Source organism: Corythoichthys intestinalis, chromosome 6 (assembly GCF_030265065.1).
Source record: "Corythoichthys intestinalis isolate RoL2023-P3 chromosome 6, ASM3026506v1, whole genome shotgun sequence".
Taxonomy (NCBI): domain Eukaryota; kingdom Metazoa; phylum Chordata; class Actinopteri; order Syngnathiformes; family Syngnathidae; genus Corythoichthys; species Corythoichthys intestinalis.
In genome coordinates this window covers 48715235-48731195 of record NC_080400.1, presented here as the reverse complement: position 1 = coordinate 48731195, position 15961 = coordinate 48715235, and the positions used below count along the sequence as shown (strand labels likewise).

At 38.9% G+C, this 15961-nt stretch overlaps 1 protein-coding gene across 1 annotated transcript in view; it reads left to right on the top strand.

Annotated features, from left to right (window-relative positions):
- The window catches only part of LOC130917003 (transcription factor 7-like), a 32580-nt gene extending 20145 nt beyond the window's left edge, over positions 1–12435 (top strand). Inside the window, exons 7-11 of the mRNA XM_057838033.1 lie at positions 3216–3290; positions 3761–3902; positions 11121–11228; positions 11295–11349; positions 11451–12435. Of these exons, the coding sequence (XP_057694016.1) occupies positions 3216–3290; positions 3761–3902; positions 11121–11228; positions 11295–11349; positions 11451–11674 (604 nt within the window). The 3' untranslated portion in view covers positions 11675–12435. The remainder of the gene's footprint in view (positions 1–3215; positions 3291–3760; positions 3903–11120; positions 11229–11294; positions 11350–11450) is intronic.
- The last annotated feature ends 3526 nt before the right edge of the window (positions 12436–15961 follow it).

Genomic DNA, 15961 nt, shown 5'->3' with positions numbered 1-15961 from the left:
GCATCAAAACTGTGTGTGTCTGTGCGTGCGTGTGTGAGCGCATGCGTTTTTCTATCTTACGTAGTGGTGAAGTAGACACCGCATCTTTTTTGACTAAATATTCCAGCCAGGAATATTTATAATAATATGTTAAGAATTAGCGTTTTGTTTTTGTTTCCCATCATTTGTAAATGGAATTCTAAATCAGGCTGCTTAGGAAAGCTATTCTTGGCCAATATCGTCGTCCATTGAATATGGTACGCCCGGTGGTGGCTTTGTTGTACAATTAACGTCTTTAGTTTGGCAAACTGAATCTCCGCTCACCATTTTGGTGGTGCTCTCTGGCGTTTCATGGTCCACATTTTCAATCCTTGGTTCTCGCTCAGTAGTTGTTATCGCTTTTGAAAACCGTGGTTTGAAAAAAATTACGAATATCAATCTTGCCTCTTCTGTCCTCAGGTGGTTTTGGTTGAGCAAAGCAAATGACCCGTCTCTAAGGTGCTAGTCACATGATCATAATTTTGACCCAATATGACAGTTATTTGTTAGTTTCAGGGCTCCTGATTGGCTAAGCTAGCGCGAGTCAATAGTGGTTGAAATCAACTACATGGACTAGATAACACCCCGCTAACTCAAAGATTAAGCCTTATGTGATAAATTCTGATCTTCCCATTAAATTCATTTATCGGAAAGGCAATTACATCTGATGACATTTTTCTGTTGTCATTCATATGTTGCGGCAGCAAAGGGAGAAAAATTGGTAAAAAGTAACCGATAAATTACTTTTAAAGTAACTTAGTTACTTTGATAATATAGTAAGTAGTATTTTTTGAGGCGTAATCAGTAATTCAATGACTTTTTTAAGTAATCTGTCACAACACTGCATGCATCTCACTAAGTAATGTGTTCTCAGACACCTGTCTCAATTTGGGTACTCCATATGCAATGTTTGCACTTTGTTACATTATACAATTTTTGCACCGCTACATCAATATCTAAGCACAAAATCATTTGCACTGTATCATATCGAGTCAGTCATCTGCCTCCTAGTCTCAGTACTGTAAATTTTATTACATCACCACTTGCTGCTAGTCACTTATTCACTTTATTTCCAATCTATGTATACTGTAACCTGTTTTATATATGCCTTATTGTACTTTTGCTTTTGTTTTATGTGATGCACGTTATGGTGAAGCTTTTGTAATCTATAAAATGACAAGGCTTTCTATTCTATTCTATTCTATTCTATTTGGTAGCATATATATTTAATGATTTTTTTCACTTTTCCTTCTGCTGTTCTGTTCTCCCTTTCTGCCCTCCAGGACACTTTTCTGTATTTTTTTCCCAGCACAATCGGAGTATGGAACTCCCATAAGTCAAGTCATATTTATTGATAAAAATATATTATTAATACTACATTTGCATGCAGCAATGCTGCTTGTTTTAAGTAGCATATATATTTGATTATATATATATTTTTTTAATCACGATTCCTTCTGTTCGGTTGTCTGTTCTTCCATTCTCTCTGTCCCCCAAAACATTTTCTGTCCAACTGCTTTCTCTGAATATACTACCCAATATATACAACCAGAATGAAAGTACACCAAACCCCACTGTGGCTCTATACTGTTCAGCCCATAAAGTCACTCGGATGCCCATTCTCAGTTCCTACGCAACTGAACAGGACAGGTTAAAAAAGTCAAATTAAAAAAGACTATTCGTAAGTAAATTCCATTCGCAGGTATGACTAGTGTTGGGCATCGATGGGACCCGGTTCTAACACTCCGGTTCTCCCGGAACCGTTAAAATTTTTAAATTTCGATTCCATGTTTCGATGATTGGACCGCTGAGCGGAAAAAAATGCTGCCGAAAACCACGAAGAAGAAGCCACAAGAAGTGCGTGTTTGTGCATTGCAACTTGATTACAACCATAGACACGGTGCGGCGGCGCTCAAAAGTTTGGATTAACTTTACAACAACAACAACAAAAAACAGATCAGTAAGCTCAGTGCAACATTTGCAACACAACTATATCATGCCGTGCATGACCAATTATGCACAACTGGCTTCATGGAATATAGCCCAAGTGCCAAGTGCAAAGCTAGCTGAGTGCTACGTAGTTGACACGCGCCACCGTCAGAACCACCTAAGTAAAACAATACATTACGTCTGTCTTCTGCTGTCCCAGCAACCCGACCCCGGACTAAGCAGTAGATGATAGATGGATGGAATAGTATGAGAATGAATCATATTATTTCGTCAGGCTATGGTCGATATCACATGTATATAGAACTAGATGCAAAATGGCAAACTCAGCGGCGTTAGAACATATAAAGAGAAATAGATGCAAAATGACAGATTCGCTGGCGGTACTAAACAGCCGCCATTTTAAAGCAGGAGACTCCTCCGTTAAAATCAACAGTATTAAAAGGATTTTTGTTTTCGAATCTGTTGTGTTGCTTATTTAGAAAGAAGCAGCCATATGAAGCATTCGACTGAGACGGATATATCAAAATAACGCTGTGGGAAGTTTATATAACTCATAAATTTCATATTAATTGTATTAACAATAAATAGAAATAATTATACATTTTAAATTCATATAAATAATAATAATATTAATAAATTTTAAATTCATATAATTTTTTAAAAAATCGAGAAGTTAAGATATTAATATAAACTAATAAAAGTTTAAAATAAAGATTTTTTGACCATGCCTTTTTTGTTTGTTTGTTTGTTTTTTTTTTTACCCTGCCTTTTAAAATAATCGGAACCGAGAATCGTTCGGAACCGGAATCGAAACATGGAACTGGAATCGTTCAATTTCAAATGATGCCCTACCCTAGGTATGATACAATACCTATGACACAAAAGATTTGAAGAAGACTAAACATAGATGATCAACATTGAGGGCAAATGTGGGTCAACATAAAACTTGTTGACAACTGTAAGGTTCTAAGAGACACAAGTGTAGAGTTGTCATCTTCCAGCCCAAATGTTGTGGGTTTGATCCCCTGCCCTAGAAATCATGCTATAACATCCTTGAGCAAAATGCTGCGCCATCAGTAGATTGATGAGGAGACAGTGTCAATGCACTTTGGGCGACTTGAGGGTGGAAAAGAACGATGCAAATAAAAGCCTATTAACAATTTACCATGTGATGCTGTTCATATCAAATATGGAATTAACCTATATCTACTCATGTGTAACGTAACGTGTTTCTGTCTATTATTCAGGAATGGAGAGCTGTTGTATAAAGTTACAGCTCCTAACTACACTGCTCCTCTTCCAAGAACAATCCCTAGGATTAAGTAAGACTTTTTTAAACATAATTTTAACATAATCTAAAGTACTGCCCTAAAATACAAGTTAATTTTGTTCTGTGACCACATTCAATGATTTTCGCATTGAAATGAATCAAGTATCATCAAATCGTTCTTGCCTCCCCCTGTAAAAACAAGTGTATCTTAATTAAGAAAAATAGCACTTGATGATATATATTTAAATAAAACAAGCAGTAATAATATTTATTCTTTATTTTCTTAAAACTCAACAGTCTTCAATTGCATATGGCCTTTGTGAATGATGACTCAAATCTCAAAACTCACTAGTCACTCTTTGCAAAGCACTAATATATCAGTGACTTTCAAACCGTTACTAATAGCACAGTAAAATTCCTGTACAATTGATTTATGCTTAAACTAGTCCAATGGCACTTGCTGCTAAGGTTCCCCACAATTTCATGCATTATATGCTGTTATGTTTTTTCTGTAAATTTTAGAAAGAACAAAAAAGTGGATCAAACTTACGTCAAAAAGCCTCCAAATGCATTTATGCTGTTCATGAAGGAACATCGACAAGCTGTTAGGCACCATTCTCACCTGAGAAACAGTGCAGATATAAACAAGATCCTAGGAAGAATGGTAAGTAACTACTGTAACCCGAGTCTGTTCTGTGCCGCCCCGCGTTCCGCTCCCACCTCTGACTAGGCTGGGACGCGAACCCGCGCGCCGCGACGATTCTAGTCGGCAGGCAAGCTCGGTAACCACTGCGCCAATAAAGCTCGAGCCAACGGCGCAGCCGTTAGCGACCTTACATGAAGGAATCGGCGGGGAGGTTTCCACGTGCTACAACGGATACACTTTCTGTGTACCCGTTACACTCTCCCCCCGAAACCTTCGCTGCCGATCCCGGACGAGCCCCCATTTGTAACCCGAGTCTGTTCTGTGCCGCCCCGCGTTCCGCTCCCACCTCTGACTAGGCTGGGACGCGAACCCGCGCGCCGCGACGATTCTAGTCGGCAGGCAAGCTCGGTAACCACTGCGCCAATAAAGCTCGAGCCAACGGCGCAGCCGTTAGCGACCTTACATGAAGGAATCGGCGGGGAGGTTTCCACGTGCTACAACGGATACACTTTCTGTGTACCCGTTACACTCTCCCCCCGAAACCTTCGCTGCCGATCCCGGACGAGCCCCCATTTGTAACCCGAGTCTGTTCTGTGCCGCCCCGCGTTCCGCTCCCACCTCTGACTAGGCTGGGACGCGAACCCGCGCGCCGCGACGATTCTAGTCGGCAGGCAAGCTCGGTAACCACTGCGCCAATAAAGCTCGAGCCAACGGCGCAGCCGTTAGCGACCTTACATGAAGGAATCGGCGGGGAGGTTTCCACGTGCTACAACGGATACACTTTCTGTGTACCCGTTACACTACTAACACATAAAGTATATATAAATACAATATAACCCTTTCGGGAACAGCGGTCAATACAGTGGATCGCAATTCAAAAGTTAATTAACACTTGGGGCCTTTTACCCTTTGTTCTTAAAAAAATAAATAAAAACCTAAATATTTGCTCTTAATGTTTTTTTTATTGTTAATCATTACTGTATTTTAAAAAAATATATTTTTATATAATTATAAATACATGTATAGATCAATGTTAATAAAAGCTTAATTAATTCAATTAAAATGAATAAAAAACTCTAATACCCTGGTTTCAGCCCCGTGTAACACTCTAAAGCTTTTTTTAATCACTATATCCCACTAATTGCATTCATTTGATGGCAGTAGACATCTAATTCATTTAAAATTGGAGGATTGACCATCAATGCTCATCTTTCAGTCCCATTGATGGTGCTAGACACCCAATCTATTTTGACTAGGAGAGTGGAATGCCTAGTCAAAATGGATTGGACGTTTAGCACTGTCAATGTCAACCAATGAGTTAAACGAGTGCTCTGTAAGGGTAAAGATAAAAATAAAAATACATTAACACATGCATTAACATAATACTAACACTGTATCACTAAACAAACATACAGTGCCTTGCAAAAGTATTCGGCCCCCTTGAATCTTGCAACCTTTCGCCACATTTCAGGCTTCAAACATAAAGATATGAAATTTAATTTTTTTGTCAAGAATCAACAACAAGTGGGACACAATCGTGAAGTGGAACAACATTTATTGGATAATTTAAACTTTTTTAACAAATAAAAAACGGAAAAGTGGGGCGTGCAATATTATTCGGCCCCTTTACTTTCAGTGCAGCAAACTCACTCCAGAAGTTCAGTGAGGATCTCTGAATGATCCAAGGTTGTCCTAAATGACCGATGATGATAAATAGAATCCAAATGTGTGTAATGAAGTCTCCGTATAAATGCACCTGCTCTGTGATAGTCTCAGGGTTCTGTTTAAAATGCAGAGAGCATTATGAAAACCAAGGAACACACCAGGCAGGTCCGAGATACTGTTGTGGAGAAGTTTAAAGCCGGATTTGGATACAAAAAGATTTCCCAAGCTTTAAACATCTCAAGGAGCACTGTGCAAGCCATCATATTGAAATGGAAGGAGCATCAGACCACTGCAAATCTACCAAGACCCGGCCGTCCTTCCAAACTTTCTTCTCAAACAAGGAGAAAACTGATCAGAGATGCAGCCAAGAGGCCCATGATCACTCTGGATGAACTGCAGAGATCTACAGCTGAGGTGGGAGAGTCTGTCCATAGGACAACACTGCACAAATCTGGCCTTTATGGAAGAGTGGCAAGAAGAAAGCCATTTCTCAAAGATATCCATAAAAAGTCTCGTTTAAAGTTTGCCACAAGCCACCTGGGAGACACACCAAACATGTGGAAGAAGGTGCTCTGGTCAGATGAAACCAAAATTGAACTTTTTGGCCACAATGCAAAACGATATGTTTGGCGTAAAAGCAACACAGCTCATCTCCCTGAACACACCATCCCCACTGTCAAACATGGTGGTGGCAGCATCATGGTTTGGGCCTGCTTTTCTTCAGCAGGGACAGGGAAGATGGTTCAAATTGACGGGAAGATGGATGCAGCCAAATACAGGAACATTCTGGAAGAAAACCTGTTGGTATCTGCACAAGACCTGAGACTGGGACGGAGATTTATTTTCCAACAGGACAGTATCCAAAACATAAAGCCAAATCTACAATGGAATGGTTCAAAAATAAACGTATCCAGGTGTTAGAATGGCCAAGTCAAAGTCCAGACCTGAATCCAATCGAGAATCTGTGGAAAGAGCTGAAGACTGCTGTTCACAAACACTCTCCATCCAACCTCACTGAGCTCGAGCTGTTTTGCAAGGAAGAATGGGCAAGAATGTCAGTCTCTCGATGTGCAAAACTGATAGAAACATACCCCAAGCGACTTGCAGCTGTAATTGGAGCAAAAGGTGGCGCTACAAAGTATTAACGCAAGGGGGCCGAATAATATTGCACGCCCCACTTTTCAGTTTTTTGTTAAAAAAGTTTAAATTATCCAATAAATTTTGTTCCACTTCACGATTGTGTCCCACTTGTTGTTGATTCTTGACAAAAAATTAAAATTTTATATCTTTATGTTTGAAGCCTGAAATGTGGCGAAAGGTTGCAAGGTTCAAGGGGGCCGAATACTTTTGCAAGGCACTGTATTACCTACATACAGCAGTACATACAGCATACTGTAGTTATCTTAATATCATGCTTGAGATGTTTTCAGCTTGAACTGGGGCCATAGTCAAGAAACTAGGGCTACAACTAACGATTCTATTTTAAGATTGATTAATGGATTAATTGATATATCTCCCTTTTTTCAGTTACATTCACAATTTAACTTGAAGTTGTTTTAGGCATGTTGTAAGTACACACCTGTCAACCCGAGGACATTGGCAATCTTACAAATAGTGACGCGTGCCCTTACAAATTGGTGACTAATCTTACAACGTTGTATATAGCGTGCAATATGAAACAAATAAAACTAAATTTTTAAAATAATATGAATGTATTGGTAATATTGTAACATATAACCTGATGCAATCAAAGAACAATCAATATCTTCAGCTACATCATGATTACTGAAATTTAACAGTGACTTTTGTTATAATTATATTTAGCACTTTTGGCAGTTTCTATCATGTCTTTTGAAGGCTGCACTTCATGGCACTTCAGCTCGCAATTCAGTTTGACTTAAAGTTAGTTCGTTAGTGTGTCCAATTATAAATTAAAAAGGTCAGTTGATAACATTAACTTACCAATGCAATCTTTGAGTCAGGGAACATTTCTTTTGCTAATTCTGAGAAGTGATCAGCAATAGTTGCGGGCAAATTGTGTTCGGCAACAAATTGGCAGAATAAAATATCCGCTTTCGTCACTTTTCATTCTGCAGACTTCATTTTTATGACCAGTGCTGTTAATCTTACTTTTAAAAAGTATTATTTACAGTTACAAAATACTTATCCCAAAAAGTTATTGAGTTAGTAACTCAGTTACCTTAATGTAAGAGTAATTAATTACTTGGCAAAGTAACTGGTGTTACCTTTCATGTTTTTTTTTTTTTGTTTCTTTTTCATTTAAAAAAAAAAAAAAATGTTAAAGTTGTTTAAATTGCTCCCGTTTTTGCTTTAGTTCCCTTCTGTCTAATTTTGAAATGTGAAAGTTTTGAAACTGTTTCATCATTTTAAGATAGATTCATGACCTGTTCATTCAAATTTTTAAAAAAGTGCTGCTGATTGACCATTTTTTTTCTTGTGGGCAAAGCGCTGATATAAACTGTGTCAATGACTTTATTTGTATTTTTTTTTTAAACAACAATATCAAATGAGGAGGCAGACTGTAATCAATCAGTTTTCGTGATCAAACAGTTGTTCATAAATACAATCCAAATCCAATTTCAATGAACACTTTTTTGTATGACATTTACAGATGTGTTGAAAGGAGACTCAATAAGATGTTATATGAACGGGTTTATGTTTGTCGTGTCTTTCCAGAAACAAATGAGACAACTTTACTATCTTACAATACTTCAAGTGCTAATATGCTGCTCCAAAACACAATACAAACAGACACTGAGTAGTAAGTTGTACTAAGTAGTAACGTCTCATCATCAAAGAATACAAACAATACCATCAGCTTCATTTACTCACCTTAGACGGTGGCACACTGGATCTATCAACACAAAAGACAATCTTACTCTCAACACTTCGTAATATTATTGATTCAACAACCCAACCTCAATGTAGCAGTGAACTCTCTCTCTTGCTCTAATAACTGGCACGCACACGCAGCCTCACATTATACCAGAGGTTGCGCTAGACTTTTTCGTTGTCTGTCAAAAAATCCGGTCATAATTTATTTTTACCTGTCACTTAAAATTTTAAAATGTTAATAATGACATATTCAATAGTATTTAGTTTTCATTCATCTTTAATTAATATTCTGTCCGAACAAGCTTAACAGAGAATCCACACCGCGCCATCACACATCAAGCAGCTGTGCGTTATTAGCGCCTAGCTTGCCTTGAACACGGCTTTTTAGGAAGGGTCGGGCTTGACAAGTCATTAAAAAAAAAAGGGTTTGAGGATAAGCCTGAGAATGATCGGTTTTCTGTCTGCTCCATATAAGCAATATTTCAACATTGCTTACACGGCCAAGAGTCGGGGCAAACTGCTCGTATGTGTGTGTGACATGCACGAACAGTGCGTGCATGCTATCGATCTACCCTAAATTTCGCACTATAAGGCGCACCTGACTATAAGCCGCCACCCACCAAATTTGGCATGAAAAGGGCATTTGTTCAGAGATAAGCCGCACTGGACTATAAGCCGCGGCTGTCCTCACTGTATTATGGGATATTTACACCAAAAGGTATTAACCGGTAACACTTCGATTTACAGCGGCATCATACGATTGTCATAATACCAAATGAACCACCATGAAGTTATGAACCAATTGGCTGCAAAGCTTCCCTGCTTCAAGAAGCTTCATTTGGCCATTGCTGCTCCCTTGGGATAGACAGTCAACCTCTGTTGCCATCTGCTGTCAACACTGTTGTTGTCCCACATGCCTCCTAGCATGCATTGCACCGCTACAGATGCAAATAACAATCAAAATTCATATTCTGTGTTAATTATTTTTTCAGTTACTTTTCGAGTTGTTTCATTAATTGCTAGTTATGGTATTTGTTAACACTTTATTTGACAGTGGCGCCATAAGGCTGTCATTAGATAAGATAATTATGACATTAAACTGTCATGAGCATTAGTGAATGCTTTTACCAGATGTCATTTAGTGTTATCTGGCAAATTTCACTTTTGAATGGATGTAAAAGATCCAAGATTGACATAAATGGAGTTAGTGACACAATTTTTCAGATGACACTTAATGACGTAAGCATTCAGCATTCATGATAGTGTCATGTCATAATTATGACGGTCTTATGACAGTTTTATGACGCCGCTGTCAAATAAAGTGCTACCTATTAACCCATATAAATAAATAAATAAGCCGCACTGGACTATAAAGCGCAGGATTCAAAATGACGGAAAAAAGTAGCGGCTTATAGTCCGAAATTTACGGTATATACTTTGAATATAAACCTGTACTGGGATTATTTATGCCTGTTATTTGTGTCCTCTTTTTAATAAGCAAAATATGATATCCCTGGAATGACGGATGACAGCCAGCATGTGTGATTGTATGGTCATTTGTTTTGATGCTTCTGCGCATGCGGGTCGTCTTGCTCAGCGCATGTCGGACTGCGAATTAGTGCACAGATATGACAAAAAATCGGATTCGTGCATTAAGACCTGTAGTATGAACATAGCCATAGGCTTGTTGCTGTTAAAAAGAGGACACAAATAACAGGCATATATAATCCCCGTTTAGGCTTATATTCAAAGTATATGGATCGATAGCATGCACGCACTGTTCGTGCATGTCACACACACATACGGGCAGTTTGCCCCGACTCTCGGCCGTGTAAGCAATGTTGAAATATTGCTTATATGGAGCAGAGAGAAAACCGATCATTCTCAGGCTTATCCTCAAACCTATTTTTATTTTTTTATGACTGTTGTCAAGTTCGACCCTTCCTAAAAAGCCGTGTTCAAGGCAAGCTAGGCGCTAATAACGCACTGCTGCATCGCTACTGTAGCTACCGTACCGTCTCTCGCTTTTTGATGACATAATTGCTGCATTAAATCCGATTTGCGGGACTGGACAGTACAGACCGCCGCGACAGTCTGGAAAAATGTGGCCCAGATCGGATTTAGACCACATACGAAAGTGACCCAGATCGGATTTGAAATGGTCCCGTTCTATGCGACTTGTCACGTTCAGACCGTCAAGTTAATGCCTCACTCGAGTCAGAAAAACACGAAAAAATCGGATTCGTGCATTAAGACCTGTAGTATGAACGTAGCCTTAGTTCGGACGCTCAGTTGCCTTGACATTTTTCCGAGTAAGGCCAACGACGTCATGCATCAAGAGAGACAATACCTATTTAATATGCTCACTTGCCACTCTGTGGTCTGGGGTGTGAATTGCAACCTGTCAAAATGACAGATGGACTTCAGTTTTTTTCGTCACCGTTTTAAAAAAACGGTCAATGACGGAAAATATTCGTTTAACGCGACCCCTGCATTACACACAAACAAGGACCCAAACGAGACTGCTCATAGCTGCTGACAATAATCGATTATCAAATTCGTTGGCAACTAATTTATTAATCAATTTAATCGATTAGTTGTTTCAGCCTTACAAGAAAAAGTACATTAGAAAATCCTGCGGGACACTTTGAATTGTGGCAGGTTTCAGTTTAATCTAATTTTTTTTTGTTAATTCATTTTCTTACGGATATGTAGTGGCATTTGCTACCTGCTGAAGAGAAGGCCAAATATTACGAGTTGGCTGACAAAGTGAAACGACTGCACTCACAACAGCATCCAGATTGGTCCTGGAGGCACAACTATGTAAGTGTAGTGTGGTTTATGTTTATAGCTTAGAGATAAACCTGTGTAATATATATATTTTTTTAGGGCAAAAAGGAGGACTGTGATCATATTATTGAGCATGGTGCAAATAGTGTGCAAGGTAAGAATATTGTGTGAGTGCATGAATGCTCTTTGTAAATTTCTTCTCACTGACAATTATGTTTGAAAAAGAAAAAGTTGACCGCATTCTGGTTTGTTCAGCTGCGCTGGTGCCAGAGGTTGAGGAGGGGAGTGGACACGCTGAGACGGAGTTTGAAGATGACCCTGACTCCTTGTCTCTGAGTTCAACAACGGTACAGCTCTCCATCGAAGAGCACATTTCCCAAATATACCGGAATCAGACCCCTGTCTTGAAGCAGAGGAGTACCCACACGCCGTCCCTATCACCCAAGCATTCGTCGTCAATGTTTCTTCCGGACTGTTGATTTCTTGATGGACTTCGATTGTGCACATTCTGCCCTGAGCAAACATTGGGGGGATTTTGATGCACAACTGCTATGCTAATATATTGACACATTTAAATCCTATGTTCATAATCTGCCGTCTAAACCTTTCTCTTCAAACATTTTTAATACTCTGGAAGACGTTTAATTATTGTATCTGGAGTCTTACACATGGAATGTATTGTTTGTCTTCTGTCCTCTCTTTAATGCTGTGAGGGAAGGCAGACTCTTTTGAGATATACAGCATATGCCGTAATATAAACAAAACAACTTCAGACTTTTTTCAAAAATGGCACTTACCGCTAGATTGTAAATTGAAATTGAAATATTAAATTATAAGAGGTGATTAATTACAAGGACAAATAAGATTGGTGGCTGTATTTTCATTCCGGTTAAAAGGGAAGTTCAGAATTTTTGACATAAGGCTTAATCTTTGAGTTAGTGTAGCTTTAATTACTCAGTGTTTTTATTTTCAACAAATTTTGTGCAGTTTGTTATTTGTGAGTTTCAGGGCTCTGGAGTGGCTAAGATAGCGTGAGTCAATGATGCCTTTATAGCATACCAACAAAAAACAACCCATGCAATCAGTAGTGTTGGCTATGTTTTCAGGATAACGTTATTAAAACTTACTATTGCATGTCAATAATTGTAAGATGAACAGCGACATTTGTAATCCAGCAGCTCTGCAGGGAACAGGCTGTCTAGGCAAGCAGGGCGGAGTGATATCACATTAGTTTTTTTCATCACTGATTTTTTTTTGTTCGGGGGGGGGGGGACGAAAGGGACTCCCCAGCAGACTGAGCACAAGAAACTGAAGCACTCCTCGAGCTAACTTAGCCACTCCGGAGCCCTGAAACAAATGACTGACAAACTGCACGGAATTTGTTGAAATTAACTAATCAAATGACTAATTAAACCCCTGCTAACTCGAACATTAAGCCTATTGTCCAAAATTCTAAATGTTCACTTTATATTAAAGACCTAGCCGTTAAAATCCCCTTTAAAGCTGTAATGTGAAGTAAGGTTGGCCAACCATGTTTTTGAATAATATCAATGGCTAAACATTTATAAGCATATTTTCGTTATTTCTTTTAACGCAACCCTTCCAGATTCTTTGTTTAACCCATAGCAACGCCCTTGACAACGAAAATGCTTTTCTTCGGCAATCTTCGAAAATCTTCGGAAATTACGTCACCATAGTCACCAAGTCCACCATAGAACAGTATTGTTTGTTGCATTGCTTCTCGGTAAGATGCCACGGCGGTGAGTGGCGATGTTTTGTTCTCACTCAAACAAAAAGTTGTATGAGTGGCCAAAAGGATAGCAGGGCACGTAAATGGACATCTTTCGTTCGCACGAAGCGAATGAATTCACGCCATCATCGAGTAGTGTTCTCTGCTGCAAACACTTCGAAGATGCCTGCTTCCTTAACCGGTCTGCTTGTGATCAAGGATTTGCCAAAAAGTAAGTGTGATTTTTGGATAGATGACTGATGACTTTGTCAAAGCAGAGCTGCCAACTGTTGTGGAATGTACAGTAGAAGCTAGCGACGTTAGCCGAAAGCCACCCCATGGCAATAGTCATGGCATAGTTGTTGTTGTGTTCGCTAGTGTTACGTCCTAAGGACGGCTCGCGAAGGGCGTAACATAAAACGAGCCACACAATTTCACAAGTGGCACAAAATTTACACAACAATCAAACTTGCAATGAATATGTACAAAATGTAGATGAAGCGCGGTTTCAGGGTATGCCCAGGCCAAAACAACAAACAAAAGGAATCTACACTTGAACCCCACTCGCTAACTAAACCCTGATCATGAAAAAGAACGAAGAAAAGACAGCCACTAACCTAGCTTCTTACGCTAAAAAAAAAAAAAACAGGAGAAAACGGGTTGAACAGAAATGGCGACTTACCCCTTCTTGCTTCAGTGCTCGTATTTACAGTGGTGAACAAAAACGATCCAATAACGAATAAACACAAAAGACCTCACCGAAAAAGCGGGAGTGTATCAGACTAGCGATCAAATGCAAACGAGCGTGAATGGCGAGCAAACAGCTGGCGAGGAGGACCGCAGCAGAATGCTGTCAAATGTGACCGTTGACAGCTCAAGTCCCGCAGTGAATCATGGGAAATGTAGTCTCGGGACAACACTGAAGTGGTGCTTTGTAATCTGTTCACTTGTGTGAAAAAACTACATTTCCTCACGCCATTAGACGCCACTTCCTGCCGTTAGCCTCAGCTAGGAAGTAGTAGTAGCTGGTAGTACGAGGCAAGGCGGAGATGAGCGAGAAGCAAAACTTTGCGGTCGAATGTGGCGGCAGTCCGCTATTATTTTGTTTTCTTATTGTTGCCACAGTAAAGTGGAGAAAGCCATCAACGACTCATCTCCTTCTTTCCCCCCAACGTTTTTATATTAATATTTTATATGCACGAGAGCTGCAGGATCTGCCAAAATGAACATGCAGTCTGATTATTATTTTTTTAAACAATGTCATCAGATAGACAAAAACATAAAATTATGTGCAAATGCCTGCATCTTCAAATAATGAAAATAATAACAGCCTATACCTTACCAATCTTGTAATCTCGATGGGTCTTGTCTCCATTCCATGTCAGGTAGTCTAGGCACATTGTTTGCATCCTGATTAGCGTCTGGCTAATACATATTAGGTCCAACATAAAATTCCAACCTCCTCTTCTTCCTCAAACTCTTCAAAAACTTGGATCTCCTCCTTTGCGCTCGATCTATTGCTTATATCGCTGTTTGAATCATTGTTTGAAGGGCTTTGTATGGTGGCCGTATGGAGCGCTGCCATCGCTGTTCTCGGTGTGACGTATCACTTCCGGGTTCGTCCCCTTTCAGGCTCGAACTTCTGAAACGCAATTATTTTGTCAAATATACAACATATAAATTATTTTTTCATGCTTTATTTGTTGGACAATGTTTAATTACTTTGTGACCCTATTTGGCATGTTATGAAATTACTTCACATTACTGCTTTAAGATAAAGGCAATGGAGTTCATTTCTTTATTTTCCCCAGCACAGAACACACAATTTGTGAGTGAATTTATTTGATTAATGTACGGATATTTTAAGACTAAATCACAAAAAAAAGTGGAAAGGAAAAAAATATATTATTATAAATGCGAATGATTAAATTATAATCTCAGCATGACATACAAAGAATTGAGAGGTAATTTATCAAGTGCACCAACTCGCCTTTTATCAAACAGGATCGCAAGACTCACTTTGTAACATTTGGACATACTCCAGCATGGCTTCTGCAGAAAAGGGAAAAAAAAAAAAAAAAAAACAGAATAATCCAGAAAGAGAAGGCTTGCTCAATTGCTCTGAGTGAAGACCTTTTCAAACCTTTCCGCCTTTCATTGTGTTTGTGGTTATTTGATAAATGGAAATGCACTAACCTAAGTAATGGAGACTAATTTATTCAGGAGTTGAAATCAGCCATGTCTGAAGATCACGACTGTAAAGCTGCACTATTGGTTAGTGTTGGCCCAATAGCGATATTTGTTTTTAAGGTTGTAATTTTGAGGGTGAAGGGGATTCCAGACGACAGCCACTACATATTAAATACAAATAAAAACATCAATTTTACAGTTGAGTACATTTTTTTGTCCACACTGCTGTTACAGCTAATTTAGTGTCCACTTAGGGCAATGGTATTAGGGCACTCACATCTCACCAAGACCTGGGGGAGATTGATAAAACTGAAATGAATAAGTTCATTCACACTATAGGTCATTTAACTTACAAAACAACACCACTTTTAATGCTAATTTTTTTCACTGAATACAAAAAATGACTAACAAATCATACATTAGTATTGTCATGCATACGTCACGTGTGTGGGTATGTGTAATTAAAAATTCAAACAGAACTGTACCCAGTTAGCAACAGACACGAGACATAATCTTTTTTGAGACAAATATAACGATATCAGATACTTATGCCCACCTGATGGAACATATTTAAAAATTAAACGAACAGTGTCAATTTGGTGAATTAAATTAAAATAAAATTTAGTAAGTCGACTTTCCAGGATATAAAATATTTTCATATTGCAGTTTCAGCATGGAAAAAGAAAAACAGTTTGCCTCTGGAGGGCGCTGATGTCCAAACATTGAGGAGGTGATTAAGCATTTTTAGCTCGTGTCGGCCTACTCTCACCACTGTCAGGAATATCAAGCATTAGATTTTGAACCAACTAAGCTATTCAATGCATGTCTCCTATAAACTTTAGAATAG